General features: G+C 38.5%; 2 protein-coding genes across 7 annotated transcripts in view; one reads left to right on the forward strand and one right to left on the reverse strand.

Annotated features, from left to right (window-relative positions):
* The window catches only part of pax7a (paired box 7a), a 317,190-nt gene that overhangs the window by 246,151 nt on the left and 48,496 nt on the right, over positions 1–22,543 (reverse strand). The gene's annotated exons all lie outside the window — the stretch shown is intronic.
* mrps16 (mitochondrial ribosomal protein S16) lies at positions 5,118–13,025 on the forward strand. Its single transcript, XM_062037519.1, has 4 exons — positions 5,118–5,260; positions 5,407–5,436; positions 10,097–10,363; positions 12,790–13,025. Exons 2-4 carry the CDS (start codon positions 5,424–5,426, stop codon positions 12,903–12,905), a joined length of 396 nt encoding a protein of 131 aa, XP_061893503.1. The 5' UTR covers positions 5,118–5,260; positions 5,407–5,423; the 3' UTR covers positions 12,906–13,025.

A 22,543-nucleotide genomic window follows, 5' to 3' on the forward strand; every position in this document is an offset into this window, starting at 1 on the left:
TTTCTCTATGACTTTAGCTCCAGACTTTTTATGTTTGTTAGAATTTGTCATTACTGTCATAAGTGGTGGAAAAGTGCATTACAAATGAGTAGGGATGTCCGATAATGGCTTTTTGCCGATATCCGATATTCCGATATTGTCCAACTCTTTAATTACCGATACTGATATCAACCGATACCGATATATACAGTCGTGGAATTAACACATTATTATGCCTAATTTGGACAACCAGGTATGGTGAAGATAAGGTCCTTTTTTTAAAAATGTATAAAATAAAATAAGATAAATAAATTAAAACAAATTTCTTGAATAAAAAAGAAAGTAAAACAATATAAAAACAGTTACATAGAAACTAGTAATTAATGAAAATGAGTAAAATTAACTGTTAAAGGTTGGTACTATTAGTGGACCAGCAGCACGCACAATTGTGTGTGCTTACGGACTGTATCCCTTGCAGACTGTATTGATATATATTGATATATAATGTAGGAACCAAAAATATTAATAACAGAAAGAAACAACCCTTTTGTGTGAATGAGTGTGAATGAGTGTAAATGGGGGAGGGAGGTTTTTTGGGTTGGTGCACTAATTGTAAGCGTATCTTGTGTTTTTTATGTTCATTTAATTAAAAAATAAAAAAATAAAAAATAAAAAACGATACGATAAAAAAAACGATACCGATAATTTCCGATATTACATTTTAAAGCATTTATCGGCATCTCTACAAATGAGTGGTCCATGGATGTTAAACAGATATTTTTTGGTAAACTTTTAGGGGGCGCTCAGCCTCAGCCCTATGGTTAAGAAACACTGGTCTACATAACATGTAATGGTGTTTTTTTGGTCAAAATTGTGCAAAGATTATGTTTTATTGACCGTTTTCAAGTTGCTTCCCGACCGTCTCTTCAGGATGTGCCGTTTTGTGGGTGTTCCTCCACTTGGATTGCATGTCTTCTCCTCGCCAGCTATGTTGTAGTTTTTAGCGCTTCCATTACGAGTCTACTCAGATATAAGTCAGAACTATACTATAATCGCAACATTGGAGGATGCATGTGCATGTACGAGACTATTGTATATTATCTTTAAAGGGGTCGTATTAAGATGTTCTATACATTTAAAACACTTCATTGAGGTCTATATCAGGGGTTCTTAACCTTTTTGACCTCGGGGCCCAACATTTTCACTACAGAGGGGCCTGGGGCCCACTCAAATATTAACACTGAATTAGTAATCTTACTCTTAATTCTGATTGCGTTCAATCATTATATCTAACCAACTCACTGTTTTTCAACTTTGTCAAATAATATTGTGTTAATCATAAATATTATTATTTAACACATAAATCTTAGGCTTATGTTAAGCTGATTACAAAAAAAAATAGGTACTAACCGAATATACTGCATATGAAGGGACTCATAAATAACTGACTGACGAAAAATACATTTACATACACAATTATGTTGTGCTAAAATAAACAAAATAAATTAATAATGGTGCGGCTTCTTAACTAAACTGTCAATAACAATAAAGTGAAGCTTCACCATTTTAGTCATATTTTTTGCACTTAGGAAATGTCTCTATGACTTTAGCTCCAGACTTTTTATTTTTGTTACAAATTGTCATTACTGTCATAAGTGGTGGAAAAGTGCATTACTAATGAGTACCGCTGCGGTCCATAGATGAAAAACTGATATTTTTTGATAACCTTTTAGGGGGCGCTCAGCCTCAGCCCTATGGTTAAGAAACACTGGTCTATATAACATGTAATGGTGTTTTTTTGGTCAAAATCGTGCAAAGATGATGTTTTATTGACCGTTTTCAAGCTGCTTTTCGACCGTCTCTTCAGGATGTGCCGTTTTATGGGCGTGCCTCCACTTGAACTGCATGTTATTCGGTTACCATTTAGTGGTCAATTGTACGGAATATGTACTGTACTGTGCAATCTACTAATAAAAGTCTCAATCAATCAATCAGTCAGTCAGCCATGTTGTAGTTTTTAGCGCTTCCATAGCGAGTCTACTCACAGATATAAGTTAGAAATATACTATAATCGCAACAACGGAGGATGCATGTGCATGTACGAGCCAGTCTGCCCCACAACAAGAGGATGGCAAAAAAGAAAGAGGCTCATTGTCTACAATGGCGGACTTGTGCAAAGCACTTCGGGTTAATTTGATCATATATGGATTATTCGCTGACGTCACATGTCAGAGCTAATTCCAAACGGCTTGATTGTTTTTACAAATTTAAAATTTTTCCGGACCTATGCAGTACTCCAACACACAACAGCAGGTTCCAATAGGTACAAAAAAGAGATTATTTTGCATAATAGGGCCCTTTTAAATGAAATACACTTACACAAAAAAATAAAAATATCCAGCATAACATTCAAAACATTATAATTATAATTGTGGTTATGCATCGGTCAGAGAAATGGCTTAGCTACAGTAAACGAGCGTCAAAATATCAGACACAGCTGTCAATATGATGCACTGTCAGGTGTACAACCAGTTATAGCAATATTATTGAATTAAAACCCACTTAGACACAGTTCTTGCATTTAAATATATATGCGCAACACATAATGCATAAATAATTTCAAATAATAATGTAAAACAGTTAGTCAGTGTATCAGACATATGTGACCCTGCAGTATGTTAACACTGAGGTGAGCACTATGATTGACACATCAACTTAATGTGTATTATATTTACTCATGAGAGCATTTTGTTTTAAACTGTGAGGTGTGTCCGTTAAAATCATGGTTGTGTTTTACAAATGATGACAGATGTGAACAAGAGCATGTTTTGTCTGTGTGATGATGTAAATGAGGTGTGGTTGTATTTTATAATAAGTATGTGTCAATGAAAGGGCATTTTATGACTTTTCTTAATTTGATTACATGCTATAGTATGATTTTATTGTTCTAATTTTATTGCATGATTTTTGTATCCCTTTAATTTAGGCAGCCAGGGACTGCAGATGGAAATGAGCTGTTTAGCTATAATCTGGCACAGAACATATCTGTCTTTGAGCTTAATGTTTCTATGCATTGTCCCTTCAAATAAAGATTAAAAAATTAATAAAATAAAAAATAAATAAAATAAAAACATGCTTAAATAAAGTGTGTGAGAAGCTAAAAGTTTGTCAATTCTAATAAGATAAAGTTTATCGCTTAAAAAACTGTGCAAAATCTAGGATATATTTAAAACTGATTTGTATTCGAATTGTTGTATCAAATTATTTTACTTTTAATTATCATTACTAGCATTTAATAATTTATTGTTTTTGGAAAGGTGGCGCATGCTGTATTTTCTCATTAGTATCTTGCAGAGTTTAACTTAGTCTTTATTTGAAGGGACAATGCACATAAACATCAAGCTCAAAGACAGATATGTTCTGTGCCAGATTATAGCTAAACAGCTAATTTACATCTGCAGTCCCTGGCTACCTAAATTAAAGAGATACAAAAATCATGCAATAAAATGATGACAATAAAATCATACTATAGCATGTAATCAAATTAAGAAAAGTCTTAAAATGCCCTTTCATGGACACATAATATACAATACAACCACACCTCATTTACATCATCACACAAAGACAATACATGCTTTTGTCACCATTTGTAAAAACAACCATGATTTTAACACACACCTCACAATTTACAACAAAAATGCTCTCATGGATAAATATAATACACATTAAATCGATGTGTCAAGCTAGTAGATCGCTGGTATAGAGTGCATCTATACCAGCGATCCCCAGCCACCGGTCCGGGGACCGGCACCTGTCCGTGACACGTTTGATACCGGGCCGCACAGAGACATTCAATAATATTATAACCGACCGCATTTCCTCATACTTAACTTTGGCCAGTCCCACCAGACACACCAATAAGCTTGATCATAGATGTATTATACAACTCCTGTACAAAGTCGACATTTGCTATATTTGTTACGTCTTTGTTACATGGGACAATGCTCATTAATAAACACATCTGCGGTCCCCTCCAAGGTTTCTCATTGTCATCCCATTGGGTTGAGTTTTTTCTTGCCCATGTCGTTGTGGCTTGTGCAGCCCTTTGAGACACTCGTGATTTAGCTGCTATATAAGTCAACATTGATTGATTGATTGATAACAGATGTATTTACGCATTGGAAAATTGGACCAAAAAAAGCTAACAATGTGTCTACGTACGAAATATTGCAAATAAAAATGGAAATAAAAATCCACAGAAATATATTGGAACTAATAGCAAGTATTTCTAGCTTGATTATACATCCATGCTTTTGTTCTTGAATGTGATGTATCACCTATAACTTATCAGATACTAAAGCCAAAAAAAAAAGCCTACTACAAGCAAAAACGAGTAAAAAAACAAAAGTCTATGGAGAGCTTATTTTGCAAAGGGAAAAGGCCAGGGGCTCCCTCTAATTCCACTAATGAGTGTTTTTCATGTATTCATTTTTCATGCACTTATTTGCTATATTTAATCTGCCACACATGGAAGGCCGGTCCGTGAAAATAATGCCTCCATTAGAATAGAATAAAATGGACTTTATTGTCATTATATTTGCATATAACGAGATTAAGGACTCCAATTTAAGGTGCGGTAGTGGGAACAAATATGGGATAAAAATAAATTACACAAGAAGTAATAAAGATAAAACTAAGAATTGAAATAAATAGACTACTATCCAATAAAAAATAATAAGCAATCCTGTACAATATACAAAACAATGTACAAAATACTGTAGTGAAGGGAAGTGAATTATATTTATATAGCGCTTTTTCTCTAGTGACTCAAAGCGCTTTACATAGTGAAACCCAATATCTAAGTTACATTTAAACCAGTACTGTACAATATACAAAACAATGTACAAAATACTGTACAATATACAAAACAATGTACAAAATACTGTACAATATAGAGAACAAGACAAGAGTACCAGAGTGATAACAATCAGTGTCGGGTGTATTGCACTCTAAGGGTAAACCGGTGCCCGGTGCAAAAATGGTTGGGGACCCCTCATCTATACTCCACTGCGTTTAGCGGTGCAATACTGCCCCCTAGCGATCTGAAGACCTAACTGTTATCACCGGGAAAACCCTACACCATGCGTCACTTCCGGTTAAAACATGGCGACGCTCTCACAGATGTCACATTGGTGTAACATCGACTAAACCAGCCCGTGTTATTTCTCACAACATCTACGTTGACCTGGCTGGATTAAGATTTTATTCACATTTAATATCGGTAGGAGGTATTCCTCAAAATGTTGTCTTACATGTTTATTCTGCGCTACTGAGAGCTTCTAGCGTCGACCCTTTCGGTGCATGTACTGTATGTAATGTAAACATTACTACTGCTCGGTAACGCTTTTTTTTTTTAAATTGTTACAGGAGTGAAGACTAGCATCATGGTTCATCTGTGTAAGTACAAGCTTTATATAGACACACTCAAACATTGTTTTTGTCTGTGTAGTAGTCTAAAGTTGTGGGAAATGTGCACTCAATATGAAGAGTCAAACCCTTATGGAACACTCTCTAATGTAATTTAATGAAATAACGTGTTCAAACTTTTGACTGATACTACATGAGTGTCTTTTTTTCTATTCTTTTTTTTAATTAAATGATGAAAAAAAAACTTTGCTTAACTCAGGGGTGTCAAACTCTTTTTAGATTGGGGGCCACATGGAGAAAAATCCACTCCCAAGTGTGCCGGACTGGTAAAATTGCGGCACGATAACTTAAAAATAAAGACAACTTCAGATTGTTTTGTATGTTTAAAAATAGATCAAGCACATTCTGAAATTGTACAAATCATAATGTTGGGGAGGCAGCACGGTGGGACAGGGATTAGTACTGTGGTTCTTAACCTGGGTTCGATCAAACCCTAGGGGTTCGGTGAGTCGGACTCAGGGGTTCGGCGGAGGTCAAAACACACCCGACTCATCGTGTAAATAAAAACTTCTCCCTATCGGCGTATTACGGATACGGCAACAGCAGAAGTCAGACTGATTTGCAGGTGTGTCATTTGTTGTGAGTTTATGCACTGTGTTTGTTTTGTTCTTTGAACAAGGTGATGTTCATGCACGGTTCATTTTGTGCACCAGTAAAAAAACATGGTAACACTTTAGTATGGGGAACATATTCACCATTAATTAGTTGCTTATTAACATGCACATTAGTAATATATTGGCTCTTAACTAGTCATTATTAAGTACTTATTAATGCCTTATTCGGCATGGCCTTATTATAACCCTAACCCTGGCCCTAACCCTCTAACCCTAATCAAATAACTCTAAATTAAATCTTTGTTACTTAGAATATGTTCCCCTAGTGTCCAAAAAACTCTAAATTAAGTCTTTGTTACTTAGAATATGTTCCCCATACTAAAGTGTTACCAAAAACATATAACTTTGTCTTGAATTTGAAAAAAAAACAACACAATTTTATTTTTCACTAAGGAAGGGTTCGGTGAATGCGCATATGAAACTGGTAGGGTTCGGTAACCTCCAACAAGGTTGAGAACCACTGGGTTAGTGCATGTGCATCACAATACGAAGGTCCTGAGTACATACTTGCCAACCCTCCCGATTTTCCCGGGAGACTCCCGAATTTCAGTGCCCCTCCCGAAAATCTCCCGGGGCAACCATTCTCCCAAATTTCTCCCGATCTCCACCCGGACAACAATATTGGGGGCGTGCCTTAAAGGCACTGCCTTTAGCGTCCTCTCTCACCTGAAAAGGAGACTATTATATATGTCTCCGTTATCCATAGGTTTATCTATAACCCATAAAGTAGGCAGGCACGGAGCTATCTCTCAGCGTGTGCTTATTCCAGCCGGCACGTTAATACACTGACACACAACATCCGGATTCCCATCATGCATTGCTTCAAAACTACGGCAAGTAGTACTGTCCAAAAACATAACAGAGACGAAGCAGAAGAACGGAGAAGAGACATTGCGACGACGAGTAAGAAGAAGTACGCTTGCAAGTTCCAAAATGATTAGTAAAAAATAATTTCAGTTCATCCAGGACAGCTCGAAGCGGGAGGGGTATGCTGCCTGCAAATTTTGTAGATCAGACTTCTCCATTGAACACGGTGGCCGAACGGATATACTCATTCATGAACGGATTATTTATATATATATATATATATACACACAAAGAAATACTTGAGAATATATACACCCCCCGCTACCCCCCCATCTCCCGAATTCAGAGGTCTCAAGGTTGGCAAGTATGCCTGCGTAGTCCTGAGTTCAATCCCGGGCTCGGGATCTTTCTGTGTGGAGTTTGCATGTTCTCCTCGTGACTGCGTGGGTTCCCTCCGGGTACTCCGGCTTCCTCCCACCTCCAAATACATGCACCTGGGGATAAGTTGATTGGCAACACTAAATTGGCCCTAGTGTGTGAATGTGAGTGTGAATGTTGTCTATCTGTGTTGGCCCTGCGATGAGGTGGCGACTTGTCCAGGGTGTACCCCGCCTTCCGCCTGAATGCAGCTGAGATAGGCTCCAGCACCCCCCGCGACCCAAAAAGAGACAAGTGCTAGAAAATGGATGGATAATGTTGGGGATTTTCTACACTTACATGTTGCGGTTAATAGTGTTCTATCTTTATTTGTCGCTACGTATATTTTCTGAATTAAATGATGTGATAATGTTCATCAGTCAACTCATTGGTCTTTATTTTTAATCTATCAAGATAAAAACAATTATATCAAAATCAAATTAGAGTATGTTATTTATGTTGTTTGATCATTTTTCTCGACTGATACTGTACTAATATGTGGTTTATTTTGTACATATGTAGCATCATCTACAAAGATACAAAGAATTGCTATTGCGATATCCAGTGGACACATTTAGAACAGCTGTTTTTTATTCAAAAATTTCGGGTACATTTTTATACTTCGCACACTTATCCGGATAAAACCTGATCCGGCCCTCAGGCCGTATGTTTGACACCCCTGGCTTAACTGATTGTTGATTTTCATAAATATTGTATTGCTACTTTGTTGAAAATGAAACATTTTATCAACATCCCATGCAGGCATATTTTATTAGTTGCACCATAAAAGCTCTGTGGTATTGTTTGGAATTTGAACAAGACATGACAATATTAAGTTAACTTTTTATCATTTGTGCATAAACTACATTTTTCTAATAAGTTAAAAAGCATTAAGACAGGTTATATGTGTTCATTTTTGACAAGAGAAGCATGGAATAACTTCCAAAAAAGGTTTTATTTTCTGTTGACTAATTTGAAGTTGATCATCCGTCTGTTAAAAAAAATAGGGCTGTCAAATGATTAATGATAAAAAATGTTTTAAATCAGATTAGTCACATTTTGGAAATTGGATCAATCCTGAGATCGGTAGGTTGGAGTTCAAATCCCAGCCGAGTCATACCAAAGACTATAAAAATGGGACCCATAACCTCCCTGCTTGGCACTCAGCAACAAAGGGTTGGAGTTGGGGGTTAAATCACCAAAATGATTCCCGGGCGCTGCGCCGCTGCTGCCCACTGCTCCCCAAGGGGATGGGTCAAATGCAGAGGACAAATTTCACCACATCTAGTGTGTGTGTGACAATCATTGGTACTTTAATCTTTAATCTTTAATCATAATTCATCACAGGTGATTACTTGCTTGCATAATAAAAATATTCTTAAGGAAAAAAACTCAATATTTGTACAAAAATGTTATCGTCAGAATGTCATCCAGGAATGTTTTTAAATGTAGGCCTGGATGATGTATTGATTTTATCGATAAATTCAAGTTTTTTGTTGCAGACGATTTAAAAAATTAAAAAATCTTTTTTCTTTAAATTGCTCCATCATACTTTTTGCCCACATGGGCTTTCGCACCCATCGCCCGCTCCCTTACTTCTTTAACGGAGATTCAAAACATGGCTAATACTAACGCTAACGAAAGAGAGACGTTTGTTCCAAAGAAAATAAAAGTTTTGTCAGTACTTTGGGTTTGCGGCAACAGGTGTGGAACAAATGACTTCCAAGTTTATTTAAAAAAAATAAAATAAAAAAAAGCAGAAGAGCAAACTTATTCCAGCATCTGAAACAGAAGCCTTCAGTCGAGTGAGGGAAATGCAACTCTACGAGCCGAACAAGACCGCAACAACAAATGCATGTTACTGTGGAGGAATCATTTGCACAAGGCATGTGTGATGAGAAAGAAACACAATCCACAGAAGAATCACTAAAGTAGTCGCTCTGCAAGATGTGTGAATGAAAAAGCCTGCCTTTATCCACTTACTAAAACCACTATGTAGTCTTCTCAATGTTTTTACTTGATTATTTATTTGCATACAATTATAATACTACATTTTAATTACATAAGTATTTTATTGAAGACAGATTTTTTAAGATTTCACATTATTACTCTCAATGTTGGAGATTATTTATTTGCATGCGATGTGCAAGAGAAGTATTTTATTAAAGACAAGTATTGCTTCCCAGAGGAAGATCTTTGTTTAGTTCTTTAAAAAGTATTCCATGAAGGGTATACATTAATATCTAGTCTAAAAAGAACAACATAATTAAAATTTGCAAAGAGTAAGATGCATTTTAAAAACGAGTAGTTTTTTATCAAATAAAAGAAAAGGTTGTTTTGAATTATCTGTCATTTGAATTCAATGGTTTCTTTAAAATCTTAAATCCAATTTTTTGTGTAAAAAATATATATATTTTTTTTAGGCCATATCGCCCAGTATGTACTTTATTTGCATAAAACTTGTTAACAGTTTTATCTAAAGTTCTTTCAGGTGGTATTTTGGAGTGAAATCTGTCAGCAAGTACACCAATTGTAGTCTCCTCACTCATTTTCGTACTGACGTGTGCATTTATCTGATCACTGACCGTATAACAGTAGTAGTTAACTTCTTTATTTTGACAGCCCTAAACAAATACAATGAAATATTACAATGTCCTCACCAACTATACAAATCTAAGCAAACATAAGAGATCCCAATAAACAGGAAGCGCAGTTTTTCTTTCGGTCGTCACATATATTCCTCACAGCTGTAACAATATCTATATGTCCATGTATTTTCTCCTCCACTGCAGCGTCCCACCTCTTAAAGCGCTACCAAGGGGGTTATGTGGTCCTCCGCCTGGCTATGGCCGGCCACAATCAAGCCAACAGGCCGTTTTTTCGCATCGTGGCGGCGTTCAACAAACGGGCGAGGGACGGTAAATATATAGAACAGCTGGGAACATACGACCCTCTCCCTAACGTCTACAACGAGAAACTGGTCAGCTTTAACTACGACCGCATCAAGTACTGGATTGGCAGTGGCGCCCACACGACTAAGCCGGTGGCCAAACTTCTAGGTGTGTATACATCAAGTACATTTAATGACTGGATAAACATGGCATTGTATTATCGTTACTCACCACATAACTGTGTTCAAAGTGCAGGCTGAGGTAAATATAGCTGCTGCAAACTGAACTTTCAACATGTACACCCACGCTATTCAGTGCAAGAGCTGTATATAAAAACATTTTCATCTACTGTACATTTTACAAAATAGTAATACTTGCTTGATTGAGAGGTAATACATTATTAATACTATTGTGGTTGAAGGTGTTGTTTGCAACTTGCTCACAGTTTTAAGTTTTTCAAAGCAAAAAATATAACAAGAAAACCATTGGCTAGATTGTGTAACCATTAATGGTTTAACACGGGGCTCAGCAACCCGCGGCTTAGTACCTAGTAGTCCATAGTGGCTCCCTGGAGCATTCTTAAAAAAGGATTGAAAATGGAAAAAGATGGGGGTAAAATAAATTTTTTGTTTTACTATGTTTTTTGTTGGAGGACAAACATGACACAAACCTTCCCAATTGTAAGAAAGCCCTCTGTTTAATATGTTTGTGTGTATGCCTCACTGATGAACATTGTTTTGTCCTACTAATTTCGGCGGTTCTTGAACTCACCATAGTGTGGACTGTGACAACAGTTTGTTTACATGTAAAATCTTCCACTCCTTTGTCTGATTTTGTTCACCAAAAGTTTCATGCTGTGCGTGAATGCACAAAGGTGGGCTTTGTTGATGTTATTGACATGTTGGAGTGCTAATCAGGCATATTTGGTCACTGCATGACTGCAAGCTAATCGATGCTAACAGGCTATTTAGGCTAGCTGTATGCAGTGTTTACCATAAACTGCCAAGATACCTGTGGCGGTGGGGGCGTGGTCACCATGACATCATCGAGTAATTTGCATAATTAACTACAATGATATGATTTTCTCTAAAAAGGCTAAAAAAATGTATACTTACTAATTAATAATAACAGTTTTGTTTTAAACGTCCATCCATCCATCCATTTTACAATATAATTACAACACTTTATGTACATATTTATATACAGATTTGAACAATAAGTTATTCACTGAAATATATTTATTAATTGTGGTTCTTACAAAAAATATATCTTATAAAAATATAAAAGCTAAAATGTCTCTTAAAGCTCTGCCCCTTTAATTAGTGTATACTAAATAATTTAACTTTAGCCTACTACTACAACCAGCAACATAAAGTGAAACAGAGGCAGAGGTGTCCTGCCACAGTCAGTAACAAATAAACAGAAAACAGTAGTGGTGGTAGATAGACACAAAGCTTCATCAAACATCTGATCCACTGAACAAAGAGCTCCAAAAATCTTGATCCTACACTTCTCTTTTGTAAAGTAAATCTGAACAGCCGATATGGGCATCTACATCAACTATTACTATTATTATTACCAAATATGTGTTTTATGTCGCACGTTTGCACCAAGAAAAATTCCTAGTTTGTGAACCCGTTCTCAAACAATGGCAATAAAACTATTCTGATTCTGATTCTGATATGATTTGCCTGAGAAGCTGGACAGGACAACAAAAAAAAATTAAAATATTTTTTTGTGGTGGCCTTAATTCTTTCGTGGCGGGCCGCCACAAATTAATGAATGTGTGGGAAACACTGGTATGTACATCTAATGCCTCATTTGTAGGTATATTTGAGCTCATTTAATATCCTTTACTTTTATCCTCTTGGTATATAAGTTAGTTTTGTATGTAATATTGGCTGCATTTCAGATAGTTGTTTGTGTGCCATGTTGTTCCAGACCACAGCAAACATTACCTAGCTTGCCAAAGATTGTCATAAATCTATTAAAAGAAGACAGCCTGTCGTTACCTTTAAGTTGGACACACACATCTATACCTTTGGCCATTAAAACCCAGTAATTTCCAGGAGTTATCTCACCTTCTGAGTAGCCTCTGATTTACTAATGGTTTCTAATGTTGTAAAAATGTGTAGAATAAATATTACATTTCAACATTTCTGTCAACGAAGATTTGCTTCAGCCTGTGACACATATTCATTTTGATAGTAGGCTATTATAGCTAATATAGACACTGTGTTGCCTTCATTATAAGACTTGTATATGTTTTTTCATTTTTTGCGGCTCCAGACAGATTAGTTTGTTGTATTTTTGGTCCAATATGGCTCTTTCAACGTTTTTGGTTGACAACCCTTTGTTTAACAGAACACATTTTTGTTAACAGTCTATTTTTCACAATTACTAAGTTTGTGTTGTAAAATGTTTTACCGGCTCGAAAAAAATGATTGCCGTTTAAAGCAGTCAGCGATTTGCTGACGTCACACAAAGTTTTGGTTGAACTCCAAATTGTACCACTTTTTGTGCCACCCTTGGGGCGAAAAATAGGCAGTATTTTGTGTCACGAATATTTGCTGTAAATTATGTTTTTTCTGCAGGTTTGGCCGGGTTTTTTCCACTTCATCCCATGACTGTGACGCAGATGGAGCGCCGCCGAGCCCAAGCAGCGGAGACAGAAACAAAAGCAAAAGATAGTGTGGAGGCTGAAGCGTGAGTGGTTGTTTGTGTGATGACACAGCAGTACTGACACACATTGAAGTGTTGAGTTTTTTGTACATTCTTTGTCATTGTTGTGATTGAATTAGTGGGTATAGCAATGATTAAACATTATGAAATACACACATTTGGTATGGTGTCAAGTCTTTGGATTTCCATTGGTAAGTGGTGTGAAGACAATTAACATAAGTGGCTAAAGGGCGGCGACAACTGTGACTTTTTACAAAGTCTATTCAACTAGCGGCCTAAGGGCCAAATCCAGCTCGGGAATAACACCATACCGGCCCCCGTGTTCAGTTCAAAACTTGGAAGACAATTATTTTTGCAGCAAATTCCTTAAAAACAGTAGAGTGCTCCTGTTGCGTAGAACAGGGGTTCTTAACATTTTTGACCTCGGGGCCCAATATTTCTACTACATAGGGACCTAGGACCCAGTCAAATAACACTGAATTAAAAATATTACTCTCCATTTTAATCATATTTAATAACTAATTCTAACCTACTTACAATTTACAGTATAAACCTAAAAAAATAAAATACTATCGAATATACTGCAAAAGATATTAATGAATAACTGTTGAAAAATACATGTATATACAATTATAGATTCTAACAACAAATTATATTTTTTTCTAAAAACGTCAATACAATTACATGTGCACTTTAATTGTAGTACAAAAACATTTGATTCACAAAATACCAAGAATAGTAATGTTCACTGATACTTGTGAAAGGTAATCTCCCGTGACCTGTTTTTCCACGGTCCGCCGATTTGAGCAAGAATATGCAGAACAATAATTTGGCGTTCTGTTTTTCCTCGTTTCTGCTGCTGAAATATGAGTAGATGCCCCTTTCAAGATGGCTGCCGAATTTCCTGCCCCCCAGCAGCAAATGCATGTCTGTGTGTGTACGTGCCTAATGCTAGCAGTTAACAGTAGGAGTAGCTCTAATCTGAAGGTAGTGAATAAAACAGCTTGTTGAGACAACTGGATCCATCCTTTTATTGTTACTTCAGACCATACTTTTGTTTTTGCTAGTCTCGGTTTGAGAGCAACATACTCAATACCGTATTTTTCGGGGTATAAGTCGCTCCGGAGTATAAGTCGCACCGGCCGAAAATGCATAATAAAGAAGGAAAAAAACATATAAGTCGCACTGGAGTATAAATCGCATGTTTTGGGGAAATTTATTTGATAAAACCCAACACCAAGAATAGACATTTGAAAGGCAATTTAAAATAAATAAAGAATAGTGAACAACAGGCTGAATAAGTGTACGTTATATGACGTATAAATAACCAAGTGAGAACGTGCCTGGTTTGTTAACGTAACATATTATGGTAAGAGTCATTCAAATAACTATAACATATAGAACATGCTATACGTTTACCAAACAATCTGTCACTCCTAATCGCTAAATCCCAGGAAATCTTATACGTCTAGTCTCTTACGTGAATAAGCTAAATAATATTTGATATTTTACGGTAATGCGTTAATTTCACACATAAATCGCTCCTGAGTATAAGTCGCACCCCCGGCCAAACTATGAAAAAAACTGACTTATAGTCCGAAAAATACGGTATATAACGCTACTTCTTTGCATGTTGAATGGGGGGAGTTTTGACAGAAAAAACATATTTTAAATGCGCCTCATAGTCCGGAAAATACGGTATGTTCTGTTAAACCACAAATGGTAACATAAGATAGCCGATGGTGGTGTTGTTATATTGTTCTGGTTTAAAAAATGTAATGTAGAGCAAGTTACAAACATTTCCTTTGAGGCTGCCAACTCATGAAACACACAATGGAACAACTCCAAAACACTATCTTGGACAAGCTGTGAGCAAGTTTTAAACTTTTGCCTCCTTTATTTACTTTTAATTTATTCTTAAACTCTTACTCAAATGTGTCTTTTTTATCAATTACTACCTCCACCAGGATGTTATGGGATTGCCAAGGTTTGTCTGTCAGTTAGTTTTTGATATCTCAAAAAGGTTATGGGCATACTTTTATGAAACTTTCAGGAAATGGGATCAGGAACATGTGATTGTATTTTGGGGTTTGATCCTGATCATTTCTACTATGTTCCCTTACGTTTATGTTACAAGGCTGACCTTAAGTGAGTTTTAGTGTTTCTTTTAGCGTCCCCATTACCGGTATTCATCGGTGCAATATGTCATTTGTGTAAATAAAGATGTGGGAAAAATGCATTTTTATTAGCACGAAAGGTTGTGCACCAGCAACATCATAATATAACATCTCACAGCATGGAAGTATTGTATTAACACCAGCTTTTTAGGTTTTAAACAAGTCAACTATATGTGCCTGTGCAAGATGCAATACAGTTGTTGTGTCATCATCTTGTTCAGACCACACAGATCCATCACTGTGTTTCTATTCATTGCAATTACACTTAGTATATTCATCAAGGGCTGCGCGATGTACCGGTATTATAGTTAATAGTTATTACCTATAACACCGGTACATATTCTCTGCGCCTGACAGGCGAAGCACAGGGCAGCCCTTTGTGTAATCGCCCTGAGAAGGGAGATGTTTAAGTATACAGATACACGGACAACTTTGTTCTGCTCACTTCTGTAATAACTGCCAAGAATAAATCAAATACCAAACATGTACAAGTACACAGTATTGCAACAAATATTTTTTAAAAAAGCACTCCAGTATTATTATACGAATATACGTTCCAATAGCAATCGAGTAGGTTTTCCTGTTCTTTGCACTAATAGACGTTACCTTAGCTTTGCACTAATAAACTTTACCTTAGTGTAACAGTCTTGGAAGATATCTCAACAAGTAAATACAGAAATTCACCCAATACCGTAGGCCTATGCGGCTTTAGTAACAAAAGTCACTTATCCTTCCTTAATATTAAACAGACTACACTGAACTAGTCCCAGAAACTGTAGTAAATACACATTTCAGCAGAAATATACACAGATTAATCATTAACTACGCACAGTACCGTTCTAGAGAATGAGTCCATGGTTCTCGCCCGGAAAAGGGTGGCGTGCCATCTCCGGGTTGGGGAGGAGACCCTGCCCCAAGTAGAGGAGTTCAAGTACCTCAGAGTGTTGTTCACGAGTGAGGGAAGAGTGGATCGTGAGGTCGACAGGCGGATCGGTGCGGCGTCTTCAGTAATGCGGACGCTGTATCGATCCGTTGTGGTGAAGAAGGAGCTGAGCCGGAAGGCAAAGCTCTCAATTTACCGGTCGATCTATGTTCCCATCCTCGCCTATGGTCATGAGCTTTGGGTTATGACCCAAAGGACAAGATCACGGGTACAAGCGGCCGAAATGAGTTTCCTCCGCCGGGTGGCGGGCCGCTCCCTTAGAGATAGGGTGAGAAGCTCTGTCATCCGGGAGGAGCTCAAAGTAAAGCCGCTGCTCCTCCACATCGAGAGGAGCCAGATGAGGTGGTTTGGGCATCTGCTCAGGATGCCACCCGAACGCCTCCCTAAGGAGGTGTTTAGGGCACGTGTGACCGGTAGGAGGCCACGGGGAAGACCCAGGACACGTTGGGAAGACGAGGTCTCCCGGCTGGCCTGGGAACGCCTCGGGATCCCCCAGGAAGAGCTGAACGAAGTGGCTTGGGAGAGGGAAGTCTGGGCTTCCCTGCTTAGGCTGCTGCCCCCGCGACCCGAACTCGGCTAAGCGGAAGAAGATGGATGGATGGATGGAGTACCTTTCTATATGTTTAACACTATTGATGCAGTTAGCATCAGCTCCGTCATCGGCAGTGCAATTAGCATTAGCTTGATCATGTATAAAGCCTTGCGACTGAAAAGACACATACCATAAAAATATACCCTTTCAAACATGTTTAAACGATCGGTGGTAAAACGATTTACGTAAAGACACTTGTACCTGAGAAGGGAGATGTTGGAGTATACAGATACACGGACAACTTTGTTCTGCTCACGTCTGTAATGACTGCAAGGAGGAAGTCAGGTGTCCCCGAGTATAGCTCCCAGCACAACGCGCCCCCTGCTGGAGCCCTCCAGTACTACAATGAGTGGCGGGCTGGGCATTTCCCACCTCGGCCTTCAGTGATGTCCGACTTCAATGATTACCTCTCAAAATACCAACATTTATGTCACCACATGACAATTGCTTGAGAAATACCATACAGGAACACATTTACGCACTACTGTGAATTGAACCACATCAACAGTGTACAAAACGGGTTATTTTCTAGCGCATTTAAAAATCAATTAAAACATGTCTTATGTGGTACTGTCAAAATTAAAATTGCAAAAACCATATTAAAAGTGATTTTTTTATTTTTTTGTATTCACTATTCGACGCCTCATAAGCCAGTGGTCGTTGTCGGCTGATACGAGCAGAAATGGCAAGCATTTCCACATGTGATCTTTAGAACAGCTGAGCTAGCTTCCGGGGTTGACCGAGAACGTCTCCCAAGATGGAGTTTCTCTTTAATTGTCCTTCTTGAAAGTGGCCTTGCCAATATATTGTAGCGGGACCGGTACTTTTCAGAGGCGGTATAGTACCGAATATGATTCATTAGTATCGCGGTACTATACTAATACCGGTATACCGTACAACCCTAGTATAATGACTAGAGATGTCCGATAATATCGGCTTGCCGATAAATGCTTTAAAATGTAATATCGGAAATTATCGGTTTCAACCTCCTGATATTCCCTGGAGACTCCCGAATTTCAGTGCCCCTCCCGAAAATCTCCTAGGGCAACCATTCTCACGAACAACATTATTGGGGGCGTGCCTTAAAGGCACTGCATTTAGCATCCTCTACAACCTGTCGTCACGTCCGCTTTTCCTCCATACAAACAGCGTGCCGGCCCAGTCACATAATATATGCTGCTTCATCACACACACAAGTGAATGCAAGGCATACTTGATCAACAGCCATACAGGTCACACTGAGGTTGGCCGTATAAACAACTTTAACAGTGTTACAAATATGCGCCACACTGTGAACCCACACCAAACAAGAATGACAAACACATTTCGGGAGAACATCCGCACCGTAACACAACAGAACAAATACCCAGAACCCCTCCTGAATTCGGAGGTCTCAAGGTTGGCAAGTATGCTCTAGTATACTCTGGACTGAAGCTGTGGGCCTTCATTGTTTTTGTAGCTGTTGTTTTTGAGGCATGTTTAAAATAAATAAAAAAAATAATGCACTTTGTGAAAGTCAAAGTACTGTATAGTATTTCCCATAGTTGTAGTGGGTCTCAGAATTATTTTAGGGAGAGCATGTCCCAAATTCCAAGCTGCTGTTTTGAGGCATGTTAAAAAAAAAAAAAGAAGCACTTTGTGACTTCAATAATAAATATGGCAGTGCCATGTTGGCACTTTTTTCCATAACTGGAGTTGAAGTTCTCTTATTTTGGAAAACCTTGTTTTTGATTGATTGATTGAAGCTTGTATTAGTAGATTGCACAGTACAGTACATATTCCGTACAATTGACCACTAAATGGTAGCACCCCAATAAGTTTTTCAACTTGTTTAAGTCGGGGTCCACATTAATCAATTCATGGTAAAGTTACATTGTTTAATGCATACAGCGGGGAATCACAACAAAATTAGGCATAATAATGTGTTAATTCTATGACTGTATATATCGGTATCGGTTGATATCGGAATCGGTAATTAAGAGTTGGACAATATCGGAATATCGGATATCGGCAAAAAAGCCATTATCGGACATTTCTAATAATGACATTTAAAATATTAGTAAAAAAACTAACGGCTCAATGAGGTCGCCAGGAAGCTCCAGAGCGACCACCTGTGCCTACACGTGCTTCGCTAACTCGAGGTAAAAAGCGTCCTGGAGGGCAGATGGGTTCCAGTCACTGTCGGCGGCCATCTCACGGAATTCTTTGGCAAAGTCGGATACTCGTCGCTGTCCTTCACGCAGCTTGAAGAATGGACGAGCCGCTTCTCCTCCCGGAACATTCTGCTGGACTACTTGTTAAGGCTTCGGAGAAGGCGGTGAATAAGGGACATTGTGGCGGCATGTTTTGATTGATTGATTGATTGATTGAGACTTTTATTTGTAGGTTGCACAGTGAAGTACATATTCCGTACAATTGACCACTAAATGGTAACACCCGAATAAGTTTTTCAACTTATTTAAGTCGGGGTCCACATAAATTGATTCATGATACAGATATATACTATCATATATACTATCATCATAATACAGTCATCACACAAGATAATCACATTGAATTATTTACAATCAGGGGTGTGGAGGGAGGGGGGTGGGGGGGGGGGGATATGGACATCAAGTAGTGGACATAGAGAGAGAGAGATCAGAAGGCATAAGAAAAAGTATCTGCATTTAATTGTTTACATTTGATTATTAGCAATCCGGGGAGGGTGTTAGTTTAGGGTTGTAGCTGCCTGGAGGTGAACTTTTATTGCGGTTTTGAAGGAGGATAGAGATGCCCTTTCTTTTATACCTGTTGGGAGCGCATTCCACATTGATGTGGCATAGAAAGAGAATAATGGGTTATACTTGTATAGCGCTTTTCTACCTTCAAGGGAGTTAAGACCTTTGTTAGTTCGGAATCTGGGTTTAACGTGGTTAGTGGAGCACCCCCTGGTGTTGTGGTTATGGCGGTCATTTACGTTAAGGAAGTAGTTTGACATGTACTTCGGTATCAGGGAGGTGTAGCGGATTTTATAGACTAGGCTCAGTGCAAGTTGTTTTACTCTGTCCTCCACCTTGAGCCAGCCCACTTTAGAGAAGTGGGTAGGAGTGAGGTGGGATCTGGGGTGGAGGTCTAGAAGTAACCTGACTAGCTTGTTCTGAGATGTTTGGAGTTTAGATTTGAGGGTTTTGGAGGTGCTAGGGTACCAGGAGGTGCATGCGTAATCAAAAAAGGGTTGAACGAGAGTTCCCGCCAGAATCCTCATGGTGCTTTTGTTGACCAGAGAGGAAATTCTGTAGAGAAATCGCGTTCGTTGGTTAACCTTTTTGATTACCTTGGTTGCCATTTTATCACAGGAAAGGTTAGCCTCTAGAATGGAACCTAGGTAGGTGACCTCATCTTTCCTGGTGATGACACTGTCACCTACTTTTATGGTGAAGTGATTGACTCTCTTAAGTTTGATGTGGGACCCAAACAGGATGGATTCTGTTTTACCCAAGTGGATGGATAGCTTGTTGTCAGCGAGCCAGGTGCAAGTTCTACATTCATGTATTGGTATCACCGGTATTGGTAAGAATGCTTTTATGCTACCCTTTTTGGGATATAAAAGGTATACTTAAAGGCCTACTGAAACCCACTACTACCGACCACGCAGTCTGATAGTTTATATATCAATGATGAAATCTTAACATTGCAACACATGCCAATACGGCCGGGTTAACTTATAAAGTGCAATTTTAAATTTCCCGCTAAACTTCCGGTTGGAAACGTCTTTGTATGATGCGTACGCGCGTGACGTCACGACGGCTACGGAAGTATTCGTACCCAATGTGTCACCATACAAACTGCTCTGTTTTCATCGAACAATTCCACAGTATTCTGGACATCTGTGTTGGTGAATCTTTTGCAATTTGTTTAATGAACAATGGAGATTGCAAAGAAGAACGTTGTAGGTGGGATCGGTGTATTGGCGGCTGGCTGTAGCAACACAACAAGGAGTACTTACTTGGATAGCAGACGCGCTAGCCGATGCTAGCCGCCAACCACATCTGTGATCGGGTGAAGTCCTTCGTCGCGCCATCGATCGCTGGAACACAGGTGAGCACGGGTGTTGATGAGCAGATGAGGGCTGGCTGGCGTAAGTGGAGCGCTAATGTTTTTATCATAGCTCTGTGAGGTCCGGTTGCTAAGTTAGCTTCAGCGTCGTTAGCAACAGCATTGTTAAGCTTTGCGAGGCTGAGAATTATTAACCGTGTATTTACATGTCCATGGTTTAATAGTATTGTTGATCTTCTGTCTATCCTTCCAGTCAGGAATTTATTTATTTTGTTTCTATCTGCATTTAAGCCTGATGCTATCACGTTAGCTCAGTAGCTAAAGAGCTTCGCCGATGTATTGTCGTGGAGATAAAAGTCACTGTGAATGTCCATTTTGCATTCTCGACTCATTTTCAAGAGGATATTTAAGATTAAGATTAAAGTACCAATGATTGTCACACACACACTAGATGTGGTGAAATCTGTCCTCTGCATTTGTCCCATCCCCTTGGGGAGCAGTGGGCAGCAGCGGCGCCGCGCCCGGGAATCATTTTGGTGATTTAACCCCCAACTCCAACCCTTTGTTGCTGAGTGCCAAGCAGGGAGGTTATATAGTATCCGAGGTGGTTTAAAATACAAATGCGTGATCCACAATAGAAAAAGGAGAGTGTGTGGAATCCAATGAACCCTTGTACCTAAGTTACGGTCAGAGCGAAAAAAGATACACCCTGCACTGCCTCTCTAGTTCTTCACTCTAACGTTCCTCATCCACAAATCTTTCATCCTCGCTCAAATTAATGGGGTAATCGTCGCTTTCTCGGTCCGAATCTCTCTCGCTCCGCTGTAAACAACGGGGAATTGTGAGGAATCCTTCCTCCTGTGACGTCACGCTACTTCCGGTATAGGCAAGGCTATTTTTTTATCAGCGACCAAAAGTTGCGAACTTTATCGTTGTTGTTCTATACTAAATCCTTTCAGCAAAAATATGGCAATATCGCGAAATGATCAAGTATGACACATAGAATGGATCGGCTATCCCCGTTTAAACAAAAAAATGTCATTTCAGTAGGCCTTTAAAAACAATATTGTACTTTTGAGAGAACATTTTCCAAAATAGGCTGAAAACACTTCAACTTTAGCTATTCCACTGTGCATTTGACAATTAGAATTATTGCATCTACATTCTCTGCTTTTAATTAATTCATGATTTTTTTATTTTTTTTTTGCGTACAAACCGTGTTCTATAGCGGCATAGCTCGGTTGGTAGAGTGGCCGTGCCAGCGACTTGAGGGTTCCGGGTTCGATCCCTGCTTCCGCCATCCTAGTCACTGCCGTTGTGTCCTTGGGCAAGACACTTTACCCACCTGCTCCCAGTGCCACCCACACTGGTTTATATGTAACTTAGATATTGGGTTTCACTATGTAAAAGCGCTTTGAGTCACTCGAGAAAAAGCGCTATATAAATATAATTCATAACCTTTCCTTCGCTTCAGGCTGCAAATATTATACCATTTCCTTTTTGGCTTCCAGTTTGAGGAAGAATGTCAATAAATCTTTTGATTGTCACTTCTAAATATGAAGGACTTGCCTTTGTGTGTCTTTTGTTTCATAGTGTGTGTCATTGAGTGATTAAAACTGCAATAAAAGGCTCAAAAGGACAGTCATTTAGATATGATTGTCATCCAAGACTTTTTCCATGACACCCTGACACACCTTTTTGAAACCTCCCTTTATCACACTTCACTGGCTGTCACAAGGAACTGTGTTGCGCATATATAATCTCAAGTGGCACAGTTAATCATCTATCATTTATCAAATCTTTGGATTTTATTTAATGTACGTCACACACATTCCAAACTTGATGATAGATTCACTGCATGGTTGGTTTGAGTGGACAAGTGAAACAGGTCACAGTTTTTAAGTTGTATGTGTTTG

The sequence above is a fragment of the Entelurus aequoreus genome, linkage group LG26 (genome assembly GCF_033978785.1).
Source record: "Entelurus aequoreus isolate RoL-2023_Sb linkage group LG26, RoL_Eaeq_v1.1, whole genome shotgun sequence".
Classification (NCBI taxonomy): domain Eukaryota; kingdom Metazoa; phylum Chordata; class Actinopteri; order Syngnathiformes; family Syngnathidae; genus Entelurus; species Entelurus aequoreus.